The sequence below is a fragment of the Oncorhynchus kisutch genome, linkage group LG1 (genome assembly GCF_002021735.2).
Source record: "Oncorhynchus kisutch isolate 150728-3 linkage group LG1, Okis_V2, whole genome shotgun sequence".
In the NCBI taxonomy this organism is placed as follows: domain Eukaryota; kingdom Metazoa; phylum Chordata; class Actinopteri; order Salmoniformes; family Salmonidae; genus Oncorhynchus; species Oncorhynchus kisutch.
Window position 1 is genome coordinate 39,105,071 of NC_034174.2, and position 17,176 is coordinate 39,122,246.

General features: G+C 40.4%; 3 protein-coding genes across 7 annotated transcripts in view; 1 reads left to right on the plus strand and 2 right to left on the minus strand.

Annotated features, from left to right (window-relative positions):
- The window catches only part of LOC109894523 (carboxy-terminal domain RNA polymerase II polypeptide A small phosphatase 2-like), a 28,896-nt gene extending 26,974 nt beyond the window's left edge, over nucleotides 1–1,922 (minus strand). Inside the window, exon 1 of the mRNA XM_020488083.2 lies at nucleotides 1,227–1,922. Within this exon, the coding sequence (XP_020343672.1) occupies nucleotides 1,227–1,287 (61 nt within the window). The 5' untranslated portion in view covers nucleotides 1,288–1,922. The remainder of the gene's footprint in view (nucleotides 1–1,226) is intronic.
- A 4,101-nt stretch (nucleotides 1,923–6,023) lies between these two features.
- LOC109894504 (HIG1 domain family member 1A, mitochondrial) lies at nucleotides 6,024–9,264 on the plus strand. Of its 4 annotated transcripts, XM_020488070.2 has the most exons (5): nucleotides 6,050–6,158; nucleotides 6,409–6,480; nucleotides 8,205–8,300; nucleotides 8,482–8,616; nucleotides 8,791–9,264. In XM_020488070.2, the coding sequence occupies exons 3-5, from the start codon at nucleotides 8,213–8,215 to the stop codon at nucleotides 8,853–8,855; spliced, it is 288 nt and encodes a 95-aa protein (XP_020343659.1). In that variant the 5' UTR covers nucleotides 6,050–6,158; nucleotides 6,409–6,480; nucleotides 8,205–8,212; the 3' UTR covers nucleotides 8,856–9,264. The 4 variants fall into 4 exon arrangements, with proteins under 4 accessions (XP_020343650.1, XP_020343633.1, XP_020343641.1 ...); XM_020488061.2 differs by lacking the exon at nucleotides 6,409–6,480 and having other exon boundaries at nucleotides 6,024–6,158; nucleotides 8,208–8,300; XM_020488044.2 differs by lacking the exon at nucleotides 6,409–6,480 and having other exon boundaries at nucleotides 6,027–6,158; nucleotides 8,192–8,300.
- A 3,762-nt stretch (nucleotides 9,265–13,026) lies between these two features.
- Nucleotides 13,027–17,176, minus strand: part of LOC109894482 (natural resistance-associated macrophage protein 2) — a 42,176-nt gene continuing 38,026 nt past the window's right edge. For both annotated transcript variants that reach the window (XM_020488006.2, XM_020488015.2), the window contains exon 17: nucleotides 13,027–15,449. In XM_020488006.2, the coding sequence (XP_020343595.2) occupies nucleotides 15,330–15,449 (120 nt within the window). In that variant the 3' untranslated portion in view covers nucleotides 13,027–15,329. The remainder of the gene's footprint in view (nucleotides 15,450–17,176) is intronic.

The following is a 17,176-nucleotide window of genomic DNA, read 5'->3' on the forward strand; positions in this document are numbered from 1 at the left end:
AGATGGGTGGGATTAGGCTTTAGAGGGTGTGAACCATGCTGAATGGGACCAAGAAGAGTTCTCCAGTAGGTGTATCAAAACATTCAAAGGCCATTTTCTCAAAAGTGAGGTTACAAGTTCATCAACTTTCAAAGCAGAATTCAATATCCATTGTTCCTCAACTGTAGTGTATGATATACCGTTTTCTAGCTCCGAGTCTACTCTACTCAATATAAAGAAAACTATTTCAAAATTTGCTACATAAGACCGAATCAAGCCTGTTGGTCACATTTTTACATGTGGGTAGGGTACTGGTTAGGGGTGACATCTGAAACGTGAAACAAACATGCTCAACATACATACATTGTAACCATCTTTGTCGCCTGTGGCATTAACCATATCTTATGTTGACTTTCTGTAATGCTTAGGTATTTAAGTATAATTAAGTAGACCATTTTACCAATGTTTTTCTGTTTTATTAAAAGAGCATCTACTTTGACAGATATAATTGGATTACAGACCATAGGTTTAAAGTAGCTACATCCAAGCCAAACAAATGAATGTATACAAGCCGATATGACAAATTGCAAACAAAAGAATTCTGTTACTGTCTGGAAAAATAAGCTGACCAGGCATACTCCAGACAACTAGTAACTTCTAAACTTTCACCACTTCTCTGTCTCAATTGAAAAGCCGTGAAACAATGTCAAACGTAATTGAAAGTACTAAAAAATAAATGCATATAGTTCTTTACTACGTGGCTCACAATATAGGCTACAATCGATTGTTTTTCCAACAACGTAGTTCGCTAGTTAGTTTGCTGTTAAAATAACTTTATCCAGAGGTTCCCTATACCTGACTGAAGCTATCGTCTGCGAGATAGTCGTTTAGCTACCCGTAACGAACTAACGAGTTACGTTCTACTATTTGACTCGCATGCTGAATGTAAAATGGACACCCACACAGTGGCAAATCTGATTCAGTACAACCAGCATTTGGAATATCTTCATGTCGTACATGTAATGTCAAACACATTTACCAATAACTTGTTCACATGACAAAACTCACTGAAACCTGAAATTCATTAATTAGACGGGCGCAAGCCAATGATTGGCGTGTAGCTATTAGCATGCTAGCAGCGCCTACCAGTTAGCTCGCGCGACAGTTGGCTGGCTTCTTCCGCTTCAACAAACAATATTATACATTGCGAAAGTGATCTCACTGAGCGGATAAACACGCGGACTTACCTGTTTTGGACGGCAGTTGACTATCTTCTTTCTGCACTTGAGTGATAATAGAACTTTCCATCTAACAAATGCACAGCCCCTCAAAGTCCAATCCGTTACCCCAATTTGCAGGTACTTTCAACATTCAGCTAGCTGGTTAGCAATCACGTTTACCAACCCGTTGCGTTTGGTATCCGAAAATATTCCAATAAAAACAGCTTCTTGGTTTTTCTCGTATCAATTATAGCTTCCGCTATCTTTCCTAGTTCAAGCTAGGCAGTGTGCTTCATGCGTTCAACATGAAGTGTATTAGTGTAACGCTGCGGTCCCCTCTGATAGCTAGCTAACACTAGGAAAGACCTCGCTAATACTCCAACATGGAGAATCCAGGCGAAAAAAGCAAAACAACCGAGGAAATGGGGCAGGGTGCGGTTTCAAGTTCCCCTTAATACTGATAAACAACCTTGAGTGATCATAATCCACTATACGAAAACTGAAAATATGTTGGTCAAATAATTCCTTATCTTGGTCCAAATGAATAATGTGTATATGTCTGATTAATAAATGATTGTTTTAGTATATTGGATGACGCTTTGTTTTTGCTCTTCTGAGGATTTTGGGGGCGCCTTGAAACCGCTCATCGTCGCGGATTGGATCACGTAGAAGTGGGAGTACCACAGGCATTCTTCTCAACTCGCTTCGGAGTTCATTCTGAGCGCATTCCTGTGTTCACTCGTTGTCGCAGGGTATATGGCCAGGTTTGATGGTCCAGGCTAGAAGGGATCCATCTTTTGTCAAATTAACATCAGATTGGATTTTTCGTAGAATGTTGCGCAGTAGGTTATGATAATTAGGTTAAGGTTAGGAACAGGGGGGAGGGGGCCTTTTGAAGTTAATTTCCCTCCTAGCAATGACCATGTTTGGTTGCGTTCCCTGCTCAGATGTTGCATGCATCAACCAATGGTTGCGTGCTGTGTCATCGATTGACAGATTACTATAACATATCATTTGGTAAACTGATATAGGCCTACCTACGTTGTACAATCTGGCAGGCGTCAATCAGCAACGCCTGCGCCGAGACATGCGCCCATTATCGATATAGCATATGGCTCACGGCCAATTTGTTTAATATCCGTAGACTATGCTTATTTAGACGAGTTTGACATTTAATATACATTTAATAAATAGCATATTTCAATGCTGAATACTATTCTAAATGCTATTTATATATATATTAAGCAGTAGACCTATGTGGTTGAAGCCTATGCAAAGGCCTATTGCCAAAAATGATAATCTATCTGCGGCAATTGAGGACAAAATAAATTACTGCCATGTGAAATATTTGAACTGAAGAATATAAAGTATGCATACTTTTATGTTTTGACCTTGTGGCAGCACTAATCGTTTGATTACAATCCACATTTTATAATTTCATCATAGGCCAAAATTAGCCTAGCTCAACCCGTTTAGAACGGCATTTATAGGACCGTTTTCATCACATAGTTATTTGGTTTTTGATTGATATTCTATGTCAGGGTTTCCCAAAAAACGCTTTCAATCGTTTTTTGGGGGACATAAAAGACCATGAAATTAACAGGAAATCAGCTCAAGGTAATTTTAATTTAGGAAATATGTTCAAGTATTCCCATGTATAAATAGAGAGGCTTATGTGATCGTATCCCAATGTAATCAAGTTTTAAAATTCTGTTTTTGTCTGTGAGGTTTTTTGTGGTTAATTTACATGTTCTGGACAACCGACCATCTGCTCAAGAGAAAATTGGCCCATGGCTGAATGAAATTGGGACCCTTGTTCTATATTGTCATACAGAGTATGATTGTAAACTGCTTATAAACGGCTTATAAACATTATTAGGTACATACTTGTCTGATTAACCTACATATCCTCTTAATCATGCATGTAATAACACATCAAAGTCAATTCTAAGATTTTTCTCTCCATTATGCAGAGAGAGAGTTTGATTGTTGTTTGGAAATATAGAATATCTGCAATACCGTCTGCATAACAATGCAATACCAGGCAGAAATGTAATTCATCTACATTGATGGTATGTTTGTATAAGGGTTTGTTGAATTTGTTTTTAAGAGATGATGACATATAGAAATCGAAAGTTTTCAACACAGCTGGAAAATAAATGAATTTACTGAAAACAGAATATAACAGGTGAACATGCATAAGTTCTAACAAACACCAAGCAAAGAACACAGGATGTGTTTTGATAAGAGCAAAGCTCATTAAAAACAGCAGTGTGACTAGGCTGCTGATTGGATACATAATTTATATTAATTTCATTGTGATATACATTTTAAAAAAAATGCATTGCAGCCAATGATGAATAGGCTTATGGTTGACATCACAATGATATCTGTTTTCTATATGTTGATTCTAATGTTTTATCATGGCCTCTGAGGACCTGACAATTTGTGGGCAGAACTGAAAAAGCGTGTGCGAGCATGACTTAGTTACATCAGCTCTGTCAGGAGGAATGGGCCAAAATTCACCCAACTTATTGTGGGAAGCTTGTAGAAGGCTACCCAAAATGTTTTACTCAAGTTAAACAATTTAAAGGCAATGCTACTAAACACTAATTAAGTGTATGTAAACTTCTGACCCAATGGGAATATGATTAAAGAAAGAAAAGCTTAAATAAATCATTCTGACATTTCACATTCTTAAAATAAAGTGGTGATCCTAACTGACCTAAGACAGTGAATTTTTACCAAGATTAAATAAATGTCAGGAAATGCAAAGAACTGAGTTTAAATGTATCTGGCTAAGGTGCATGTAAACTTCTGATTTCAACTGTAATATCTCACTCTCTGACAACATACTCCAACAACCTGTCCCAGATATGCCTGAGCAATACAGTGTGCGCTGCATTGTGCGAGGTCTGGCACTATATACAGTAAACCAATACATTGACCTATAGGGGAAGAGAGAGCACACATGTGCAGGCAGCAGAACAGTGAAGTAACAGGGAAATAGAAGGGTGTGATACTGGATACCTATTGGTTGAATGTGAGGAATTTATGGAAAACCTATACAGAGGTCACGTGATCCTCAGTGTCTGGCAGGAACAAGGGGGCTGAAGAGAGGGAGACAGGATAAGTAGAGAACACCAGAACTCACAAGGGTAGGGCAAGCAGACACGCATAGCGACGTTAACTAAAACAGTGGTGTAATAGTCCCTTTTGATTAATACCCCTGGTTACAAATATATTTATATCTCAACTACATCGTAGACCACAAGCTGAACTCATGAAGTAAAGACAACTCCTGTACCATGTGATTTGCAGGAAGAGCTCCCCCTCCTTGCCATCCTGCCCTGAGGTGGCCTCTGCTGTAGAGCCCTGGTTCCAGGAAAAGGGGCCTCGAATGCAAACTGTGATGGCTGGGCAGAGTGGAACAGGAGGATAGAGAGAAAGTGGGAATAAGAGAACTACAGAACGAGAGAGACAGCCCGGAGAGAGGCGTAGTAAAAAGAGGTGATAAAACAACAGAAGCAAACAAAAATGCCCAACTGAATGTATTCAACTGAAATGTGTATTTTGCATTTAACCCTCTGAATCAGAGAGGTGGGGGAGAGAAGGAAAGAAAATGCGAGAAAAACCTCCCATTTTTACATAAATCCTAAAGCAATCTCACTGTCCAGCAGTGCAGACTGCTCACTTTGGGAAAATATGGGATTTCACGGAGAACCCCTTTGTAGAGTAACACCAGTTGGCCTACCTGTAAAATGGAATAGATGTTTGAGGAAGAATAACAATATAAAAAAAATAATGTAGAAATGATGTATGTGCAGAGAATTTCATTATTTATAAGGATGTCATCATAACAGACAGAATGGAATAACTTGGGAGTGCAATAAATGTAACTGCAACAACAGCAAATAAGCAATAAAATGTTTTTTAAAAACTGTGGCAAGTATTATAGATAACTGTCGAGGCAAAGATCCTCTCTGGTTGACACAAGACACTTGTTTTACCTCGCGGGCACCCCCGTGTGTATTCAGACGGTAAGCATCGCCAAAGATTAGGGCCTCACTCCCTCCTATCCGAGATAACTACTTCAGCCCTCATCCAACACCCGTTCTGCCAGTCACATTCTGTTAACGGTCTGTAGCTTGCGACTGGAACGAGCTACAAAAAACAGTCAAACTACAGTTTTATCTCAATTTCTTAATTCAAAGACTAAATTATGGACACTCACGACAGTTGTGGCTGCTTCGCGTGATGTATTGTTCTCTCTATCTTCTTGCCTTTTGTGCTGTTGTCTGTGCTCAATGTGTGTGCCATGTTTTGTGCTGCTACCATGTTGTGCTGCTGCTATGTTGTGGTCATGTTGTGTTGCTGCCATGTAATGTTGTTGTCTTAGGTCTCTTTATGTAGCGTTGTGGTTTCTCTCTTATCGTGATATGTTTTGTCCTATATATATATATATTATCCCAGCACCCGTCCCAGCAGGAGGCCTTTTGCCCGTCATTGTAAATAAGAATTTGTTCATAACTGATTTGCTTAGTTACATAAAAGTTAAATACAAATAATAAAAAACAATTGAGTGCGATAGGCATACGGCTACTACAACTTGCTGACCCAGGCATAACTTGCTGACTGATCAATCAGCACCTCTTATTCATTTTAAATAAACAAATTAATAGCTTCCAAAAATCACTGTAACCTACCTACATATCAAATCGTATGTTTAAAAAAAATATACAAATATTCGATAATGTTGTCCTTATGCACGTTATTACGGTGTATTACGGTACACTAACGTTACCGTAGCTTTTCTATCGCGGTAGAAATATTGCGTGATACGGAAACGAGGTCACGGGAAATGGACAGCACTATCTTTGCATGACTTCAGAGGTTGAAACAGAGAGCAAACGCAGCCAAAACATTGCTTCTTTATCGGGATCTTTCGACAGATCGAATGTAAGTAATTAACCAATAGTATAAAGCTCACTCGAATGGCCGTGTAATAATTTGTACTCTCACTGTAAATGCTGCTCCATCCTAGCTTTATAGATGATTAGGACTGTCTTTTGGGATTCTGTCCTTGTCTGGGACACTAGCTAGCTTGTAACGTTAGGTGACATTCTAAGGTCACGAGGACAAATAACTTGCAATAAAAAACAAACATTAACACAAAGCAGTGACTATAAATTATTGTCAAACGCCGTAGTTTAAAATGCCACATCAAGCCACCGGGCTGAAGCTCTAAACTCTGGGTCCATCCCTCGTCTACTGTACTGCAGTAAGTTGAATAGTAAACAAATGTATAAGTTCAAGGCATGTTCCTGCTTTGTGTCACGTAGCTAAGTAGCGTTATGTGGCAAAGGGACATTTGTTATGAACAATGCATCTGGAATATAAATGTATTATAATTAAATGAGTATCTTTGCAGTGCCTTCGGAAAGTATTCAGACTCCTTGACTTTCCACATTATGTTAGCCTTATTCAAAAAAATTATATAACCAAAAAATCCTCAAATCTACACATAACAACAAAACGAAAACAGGTTGCTAGAAAATTTTGCAAATGTATTAAAAATAACCTCCCTTTTTACATGTATTCAGTCCCTTTGCTATGAGACTCGAAGTTGAGCTCAGGTGCATCCTGTTTCCATTGATCATCTTTGAAAAATTTCTACAACTTGGAGTCCACCTGTGGTAAATTAAATTGATTGGACATGATTTAGAATGGCACACACCTGTCTATATAAGGGCCCACAGTTGACAGTGCAGGTCAGAGCAAAAACCAAGCCACGAGGTTGAACGAATTGTCGTAGAGCTCCGAGACAGGATTGTGTTGAGGCACAGATCTGGGGAAGGGTACGAAAACATTTCTGCAGTATTGAAGGTCCCCAAGAACTCAGTGGCCTTCATCATTCTTAAATAGAAGAAGTTTGGAACCACCAAGACTCTTCCTAGAGATGAGCAATCGGGGGAGAAGGGCCTTGGTCAAGCCCGATGGTCACTCTGACAGAGCTCTCTCTAGAGTTCCTCTGTTGATAAACCTTCCAGAAGGACAACCATCTCTGCAGCAGTCCACCATAGAGGCCAGACGGAAGCCACTCTTCAGTAAAAGGCAAATGACAGCCCGCTTGGAGTTTGCCAAAAGGTCTGATGAAACCAAGATTGAACTCTTTGGCCTGAATGCCAAGTGTCACGTCTGGAGGAAGCCGGTCACCATCCCTACGGTGACGCATGGTGGTGGCAGCATCAAGCTGTGGGGATGTTTTTCAGCGGCAGGGACCGGGAGACTTGTTAGGATCGAGGGAAAGATGACCGGAGCAAAGTACAGAGAGATCCTTGATAAAAACCTGCTCCAGAGTGCTCAGGACCTGACAGGCACAAAGGTTCACCTTCTAACAGGACAACAACCCTAAGCACACAGCCAAGACAATGCAGGAGTGGCTTCGGGACAAGCCGCTGAATGTTCTTGAGTGGCCCAGCCAGAGCCAGGACTTCAAGCTGATCGAACATCTCTGGATAGACCTTAAAATAGATGTGCAGCGATGCTCCTCACCCAGCCAAACAGAGCTGGAGAAGATCTGCAGAGAAGAATGGGAGAAACTCCCCAAATACAGGTGTACCAAGCTTGTAGAATCATACCCAAGAAGAATCAAGGCTGTAATCACTGCCAAAGGTGCTTCAACAAAGTACTGAGTGAAGGGTCTGAATACCTATGTAAATGTGATATTTCAGTTGTATTATTTGTAAAAAACTGTTTTTGCTTTGTCATTGTGGGGTATTGTGTCTAGATTAAGGAAAACCAAATGTTTGTCAATTTTAGAATAAGGCTGTAACGTAACAAAACGTGGAGGGGTCTGAATACTTTCCGAAGACACTGTACATTATATTTTACCAACAGTAGTGTGTATGACAAGACTATAGTACCTACTGTAATTAGTGCGGGATAGAAGTTGGACTGTGTGTTATTCAAGCCAGTATTCCTTATGTCAGCCTCTCCTCCCAGCAGTCACCATGTCCTCCAACCAAGATATGCCAACATATGATGAGAATGAATCTAAATTTATGAGGAAAGCGAAGGAGTCTCCGTTTGTCCCAATAGGTAAGTGAAGAGCATGAATTATGTTGGTGGTTTCACCGCAGTGGAACTTTTTCATAGTGCATGTTTGATTGAATCCCAGTCAGTCATGGAATAAATTGTAATCCACTTTTCCAACCCTGGTTCTAAGGTTAGATATCATACAACCAGACCATCATTGCATTTCCCATGTGTTTTTTTACAGGCATGGCAGGATGCGCTGCAGTGGTCGCCTTTGGTCTGTGGAGGCTCAAGTCGCGGGGAGACACAAAGATGTCAGTCCACCTCATCCACATGCGTGTTGGAGCTCAAGGCTTTATAGTAGGCGCAATGACATTAGGTAAGTCCTAATCCAATATGTGCTGTATAACAGATACACAGGCCCAACAGCTAATATCTCTTAATCAATTTACAGGAGCAACATGTATCACACAAGACTGTGTTGTGCCCTTATACACTTACCACTACCATAAAATGGAACACTAACATGACTGTAATGTTTGTCTATTTGTAGGGGTGATCTACTCTATGTACAAACAATACCTTGCCCCCACGGACCCAGGTAAAGACAGCAAGTGAGCCTACTAGCGAATCAGCAAGTGACATGACCAGAAAACGCTCCATGCCTGCCATTTCTGCATTCTACCCTTAAAATAGAAATCATAGAATGGATTATATCTGTCAAAATAACATTCCATTCATGGCAAGTCATTTATTTTGGTGAGGGTGTCATTTAAGCTAAGCAGCATTTTTATCTGGCAGTCACTTTGAAGAAGGTTAGTACATTTCAGAGGAAGTCGAGTGGCACATTCTGTTTCAATCATTAACTCATTGCTAGACACCTGCTGTAAACCACCAGTAAAATGCCACCTTGAAGGCGACCAGCACACCCATAAACTCCTATAGCCGATCCACTCATTGACCATTGTCAGCCTCACCATGTAGTGTTATTGTATAATAAATAATATTGGTTATTTTCTAAACTCTACTTTGAAATATGGGTTAAGTTTTTATTTAATTAACAGGTACAGAAGTAGGTAAAAGGTTATTTTCAACCACCTATCTGCACACTACTAACTCTTCTAGGGGATGGATTGAAATGTACAGAATGGTTACCTGGAAGAAAATGGGGGAGGGTCATGCTTTTTCAATTTCAGTCAAGGGGAGGGTTTAGTATTTTTAAAATTAACTCTAGTCCAGGGGAGGGTCGTAATTTGTAATTGATGACATTTCAATATTTTTCAGTGTTCTTGAATTTGTTGCTTATTAGGCTATATATCAACGTGTGCCTGGATGCGCAATGTCAAGTGTGCTTATAGGCCATTTAGTGTGGTGACAATCATATGATCTATAGCCTATAGGCTAGGAAGTGCATACTCGGAGAAGCAAAGAGCAAAGTTACATTTCTAAGAAAGCTGCTGTGATGGTGTAAATACAATTAGGCTGCAATAGATATTCCAACAGGCAGTCCTGGCCTGCTCTTGCTGATCAAAAACTTTTTTTGTGTGCTGTGTAGGTCTACAGTGGCAATTTAGGAGGAGAGTCAAAGGCTTCTTCTGAAAATAATTTATGATTAGGCCTAGTCCCAAAAAAATGCACACAAACTAGCCTATGTTATGTTCAGTTTGAGGAGAGCGCAAAGATGAGGAACAAAGGTCAACTTTGATAGCGTGCTACAACTATAATTGATTTCAGTAAAAACTGTTTCTTGCCCATTATGTATTTATCAGAGTTACTGTCCTCACAATAAGCCAGATTCGAGTAACTTACATTGTGGTGCTGAAACTTGAAGCAACCGCTGCAGTACAATCAATCGGAAATGGACAGACAGCTCATGGTGCTGTAGGTAGGCAAATTAGAGTAGGTGTAATTCATTCATAGTCTTAATGTTAATTAGACTTAACAATAAGAGAGCTTTGTGTTGGAGCCTATTTACGAAAGAGGTAGGCGTACCTGTTTGACAGACAAAAATAGGCTATCCATAGATTTGTTGGTCTAAGGCACTGCATCTCAGTGCTAGAGGCGTCACTACAGACCCTGGTTCGATTCCAGGCTGTCCCATAGGGCAGTGCACAATTGGCCCAGCGTCGTCCGGGTTAGGCCATTATTGTAAATAAGAATTTGTTCTTAACTGACTTAAATAAATATTTGTTTAAAAAACCCACCATGCACTCTTTAAATAACAGCCCTTCACTGTCACGGAGGTAAGCTAAGTTAAATCCAAGACTCGAATTGAGGGGTAATGAGAGGGTATGCCTACCTTTTATTTAAGAAAATGGCAAAAAGCATGATCTATAACAGCGCTTTGGTCCGTGATGCTTTATGCTGTAAAACACCCGGGAAAGACACGACTCCAATGCATATGGGAATATCATTGCCTCGTGTCTTTGACATTGAGGCTGAGCTACAACCTTCTATAGCCGAGAAGAAAAATAGACTTTGAAGTAATCTAATTCTGTTACTATCAATTGATTAAGCTATTCACTTTCTGTACAATAGAGGTTTAAATCGGAGGGCCTGTTGTCCGGACCTCTCTATGGGGGTACCACAGGGTTTAATTCTCGGGCCGACTCTTATCTCTGTATATATCAATGATGTCGCTCTTGCTGCGGGTGATTCTTTGATCCACCTCTACGCAGACGACACCATTCTGTATACATCTGACCCTTCTTTGGACACTGTGTTAACAAACCTCCAAACAAGCTTCATTGCCATACAACACTCCTTCCGTGGCCTCCAACTGCTCTTAAACGCTAGTAAAACTAAATGCATGCTCTTCAACCGATCGCTGCCCGCACCAACCCGCCTAGCATCACTACTCTAGACGGTTCTGACTTAGAATATGTGGACAACTATAAATACCTAGATGTCTGAATAGACTGTAAACTCTCCTTCCAGACTCACGTTAAGCATCTCCAATCCAAAGTTAAATCTAGAATCGGCTTCCTATTTCACAACAGAGCCTCCTTCACTCATGCTGCCAAACATACCCTCGTAAAACTGACTATCCTGCCGATATTTGACTTCGGCGATGTCATTTATAAAATAGCCTCCAAACACTCTACTCAGCAAATCGGATGCAGTCTTATCACAGTGCCATCAGTTTTGTCACCAAAGCCCCATATACTACCCACCATTGCGACCTGTATGCTCTCGATGGCTGGTCCTCGCTACATATTCGTCGCCAAACACACTGGAACCAGGTCATCTATAAGTCTTTGCTAGGTACAGCTCTGCCTTATCTCAGCTCACTGATCATCATAGTAACACCCACCCGTAGCACACGCTCCAGCAGGTATATTTCACTGGTCATCCCCAAAGCCAACACCTCCTTTGGCCGCCTTTCCTTCCAGTTCTCTGCTGCCAATGACTGGAACGAATTGCAAAAATGACTGAAGTTGGAGACATATCTCCCTCACTAACATCAAGCATTGGCTGTCAGAGCAGCTTACCGATCGCTGCAGCTGTACATATCCCATACAACCAACTACCTACCTATTTGTTTTTTTTCTGCTCTTTTGCACACCAGTATTTATACTTGCACATCCTGATCTGCACATCTATCACTCCAGTGTTAATTGCTAAATTGTAATTACTTCGCCACGATGGCCTATTTATTGCCTTACCTCCTTACTTCATTTGCACACACTGTATACAGATGTTCTATTGTGTTATTGACTGTACGATTGTTTAGCCCATTTGTAACTCTTGTTTTTGCCGCACTGCTTTGCTTTATCTTGGCCAGGTCGCAGTTGTAATTGAGAACTTGTTCTAAGCTGGCCTACCTGGTTAAATAAAGGTGAAATAAAATAAAAACCCAGACAGCTTAGGTAAACACTTATGACCAACTCTCGTTGAGTTAAGTCACAGAAGATGAGTAGCCAGTATTCAAAGCTTACATATTTCTGCATTGGTAGGCCTACTCTGTCTGGGGTGGAAAAGTAGACATAACTTTTGAAAATACTATGCTCATATTCCTATTGATTGTCGCAGATTTAATTGTTTGCCAACAAGACACACTGATTTAGCATTGTATGAATAAGATAAGAATGGACAGAGAGAGGCCTGTAATTTTGGTAATTTGTGTGGTATTAAAAAATTCTGCTAATATGTAGAATTGCATGACATTTTTAGAAAAAGGCCAGTTTTTCTCAGACCTGCAAATACAATGATATATCCATGCAATGCTTTTACTATAAAGACATTCATTCCACCCCTACTCTTGTCCACGGTAGTCTGCGAACCCAAAACTTTCTGGCCTGCAGCCCTCTGTGCTATCAACTCCTGTGTTGCCATGTAATGCTTACAGGATGAAGAACAGTTTCTAAAACTGCTTATCTAAGGCTCTAATCTGTCCAGGAAGTGAGGGAAAATGGTAGGAATGTTCTCTGCTATCTACTTTGATTTAATTATTATTTTGGGTATAGGGGTTGGTTACTTGTTTTTTCCCCCCAAGCGTTGGGGGAGGGTTTAGATAAAATATATTTTGCTGAAGGGAGAGCCATCCAATTTCATTTCAGAGAGGCCCGATTTTCTCCATGTAACCCTTACTATAAAGAACGTTCACTTCCCTAAAGAGAAGTATTGACAAAAACCTCATGAAGCTCAACGGGTCTCAAAGATGATATTTTCAGTGTCCGGACTGTTTAAAAAAAAAATATAATACCGTTAATGAGTTTGTACATTGGGAAATTAGTGTAAAGTATTTAATGATTTATCTTTGGAAAGTGACACAAAAAAAACAAAGTTATTTTATTTGGCATGATGTCATTTTATTCATCAAAAATGTATGGTACCAGCGAAACGTAACAGCCACAAACTGTTGATACTTTAGTTTCCGTTGAAAAAGATATATATAAAAAATAAAGTCAAGATATCTATGCGATTGTTAAATTGACCAAATACAAATGCTGGCTTTACAGTACATAAAATTCCACATCTAAACATGTAAACCATACAAGTGAATTACTTCTGTATGAAGATTTCATAATTAAAACAATCCAGGCTAATGACTTCACTAAAGTGGTGTGATCATGCACACGCAGAGACCTTCTATTTATGATAGATCTACTCTCAATGTCAGTCTATGAATATATGTAAATTCTACAATGGTCATCAGCTGTATTTAGCAGTGACACCTCTAACTTCATAGACCGCATCTTTCATTATATTGGGCTTTGGGTATGAATTTAAACTTCAACAGAATTTCAATGGGTAGAGTTTTGTACTAACAAAAACACTGAATTCACAGAAAGAGGTCAGTACAATTGTTAGTATCACATTAACATTTTCCCTGAGAAATTATTTTAAGGAAATGGGATAATTTGGGCTGCTTTTATGCCTTTCACTGTAAAGCCAAAGCTTTAGTTTTACTGGGGTGCTTTGGAGGGAATGACCAAAATAGCAGGACATTTGTAGAAAATTTTAAATGACTCCACACAAAATCTAAAATATTTATCTATTAGCACCTTGAGTGTGATAAATTGTGTTGCGCCCACTGCCCAGTTTAAGCCGGGCAGTGGGCGCATACCTTCTATTTTTAAATTAATAAATAAAAATGTGGCCAAGATATTCCAGTTATTTTTTTACTTAAAAAAGAAAGTAACCTTTATTTAACTAGGCAAGTCAGTTAAGAACAAATTCTTATTTACAATTACGGACGACGCTGGGCCAATTGTGCGCCGCCCTATGGGACTCCCAATCACGGCCTGATGTGATGCAGCCTGGATTCGTACCAGGGACTGTAGTGACGCCCCTTGCACTGAGATGCAGTGCCTTAGACCGCTGCGCCACTCAGGAGCCCTGGGGAGTTATAATTGCAAGTGCCAGAGCAACTGGGTTAGGAAATTGTTCTTAAAGGGCCAATCCGCACTTGAAACAATAACAAAGCAGACAAAGCTGTTTTGATACAAAGCTGAGGGATGGGCCTGGAGAAATGTAACCACTTAAATTCATAGACCGTGCTATGGATGCAAGGACTGACCCTCCAAGATTTGATGTACTGTGTTCTGATGGGGTACGACTGAACTATGGTCATGAGGCATTTCTAAGTAATATTCTTCAAGAAACAATTGATATACAATGAGAATACAAAACATTAAGAACACCTCTTTCCATGAAAGACTGAGCAGGTAAATCCAGGTGAAAGCTATGATATCTTATTGATGTCACTTGTTAAATCCACTTCAATCAGTTTAGGACTTTTAGCCTTGAGATAATTGAGACATGGATTTTGTATCTGTGCCATTCAGATGGTGAATGCGCAAGACAACAGATTCAAGTGCCTTTTAACAGGATATAGTAGTAGGTGCCAGGCGCACCAGTTTCTGTCAAGAACTGCAGCGTTATAGTTTTTTTTACGCTCAACGGTGTCCCGTATGTATCAAGAATGGTCCACAAACCAAAGGACATCTAGCCAACTGTGGGAAGCATTGGAGTCACCATGTACCAGCATTCCTGTCCATGCCCCAACAAATTGAGTCTGTTCTGAGGGCAAAGGGGGTTGTGGGGAGGTCTTCCTAATATTTTGTGTACTCAGTGTATATCATTAATTTATACGCTCAAAAATTGATGTAACAACTGTGAATTGGCCCTTTAAGTGCTTGCTCTGATAAAGTTTTACGAAAATGAAGTTCTGTGTGTTCATAAATTTCCAAAAATTCTACAACGTACATGCATATAAATGGGTGGCAATTGCCTTTTTTGTAACAAACTCACTACACACAGTGTATTTCCCATATAAAATGACCACAGCTTTTCAAAGTCATAAAAATGCTGTCCCGTGAAAAAGCCGGCTCATTTGCCGAATTTTTATAGTGCCACGTTGATCAAGCATGCTCGACATGATAAAAACCAACAACTCATTGGGGTAAACTTGATCATAGGCCTAACCTTCATATAATGAATAGTTAGGCTACCTGCCTAGTGGAATGTCAAGTGAGGGGTTCAAGGCTTCTTGTAAGGGTCAGATGATGAGGATGGGCACTTACGAAGGTCTGGCTGGCACTAAGGCACACTGCATCCTCCATGTTAGGTCACCCCTGTGAATTCTCTCTAGCTACGGACTGTATCACTGTTAATAACCACTCCTCCAACGTGTTCTTCTAATCTCTCCACCATCGTGTCGCTGTCCATGTCCTTCAGCAGGTAAATGTCATTGTGGCCAGTCAGCATCTGTTGAGAAGTGAAGAAGAGCGTGAGATGGTTAATCTCATGCAATGCGAGTTTTATTCTCTTATTTCTGAATGTCATAAGCACTCGATTGGTAGGATCTCATTCATCAACTCATTAACCATTCCTGGGAAATGCTTAAGCAGTTGTATGTTGACTGTGCATAGGCTATGTACTGTAAGCAGCAAAGCCCTTTTCATCAAGTGATTGTGAGTTCAATTATTGTTCAATTATTATTATTAAGTGGTTGCTACAGACTAGCCCTGCTAGAGCTGCCCCGGTCAACTGTAAGTGCTGTTATTATGAAGTAGAAAAGTCTAGGAGCAACAACGGCTTAGCCGCAAATTGGTAGGCCACACAAGCGTATAGTGCGTAAAAATAGTATGTTCTCAGTTGCAACACTTTATTGAGTTCCAAACCGCCTCTGGAAGCAATGTCAGCACAATAACTGTTAGTCGGGAGCTTGATGAAATGGGTTTCCATGGCCGAGCATCCGCACACAAGCCTAAAATCACCATGCGCAATGCCAAGTGTGGGCTGGAGTGGTGAAAGCTCGGCGCCATTGGACTGGTGCAGTGGAAACGCGTTCTCTGGAGTGATGAATCACACTTCACCATCTGTTAGTTCGATGGACAAATCTGGGTTTGGCGGATGCTGGGAGAATGCTACCTGCCCCAATGCATAGTGCCAATTGTAAAGTTTGGTGGAGGAGGAATAATGGTCTGGGGCTGTTTTTCATGGTTCAGGCCAAGCCCCTTAGGGCCAGTGAAGGAAAATCTTAACGCTATAGCATACAATGGCATTCTAGACGATTCTGTGCTTCCAACTTTGTGGCAACGGTTTGGGGAAGGCCCTGTCCTGTTTCAGCATGACAATGCCCCCGTGCACAAAGTTAGGTCCATACAGAAATGCTTTGTCGAGATCGGTGTGGAAAAACTTGACTGGCCTGCACAGAGCCCTGACCTCAACCCCATCAATTGAAACGCAGACTGTGAGCCAGGCCTAATCGCCCAACATCAGTGCCCACCTCAATAATGTTCGTGGCTGAATGGAAGAAAGTCCCGCAGCAATGTTCCAACATCTAGTGGGAAGCCTTCCCAGAAAAGGGGAGACTGTTATAGCAGCAATGGGGGGACCAACTCCATATTAATGCCCATGATTTTGCAATTAGATGTTTGATGAGCAGGTGTCCACATACTTTTGTTCATGTAGTGTACAATAATGTTCAAATACCAAATAGATAGCAGCTTCCAAATACTGTAGACTTGGGCTTATTATCATGTCAGCAGGATATTAATTTCCATTGTGCAAGATTAACTTTTCACATCTTAACCTGGAATAGGACTGCAATAATTTGAGAGAAATCAAATTCAAATTTAGTTCTCTCATTGACAAACATGAGAACAAGTCACACTTGCTCTGCTTGAGCATGAAAGGTAGGATATCAAAAACGAATCCTCTCAAAAGGGAAAGGGAGGCCTCTGAACAGGAACAAATGTATTTGTTGTCATTGGGGTTTACATAATGTCCGTTGTGCTAGAGTTGGGCTGAAATAAATGTCTACTCACCCAGTAGCTCTCCTGGAGGTATTATGATATAACATTTGAACATTAGCCTACAACCAGAAAGTTTAATAAAATAATTCCCTCATTCATTAAATCAGTTATCAAATAGCTATACTTCAAAGCAAGGTAGCTAAGCAGGAGGGCTCTAGACTGACTTTTTCCAGT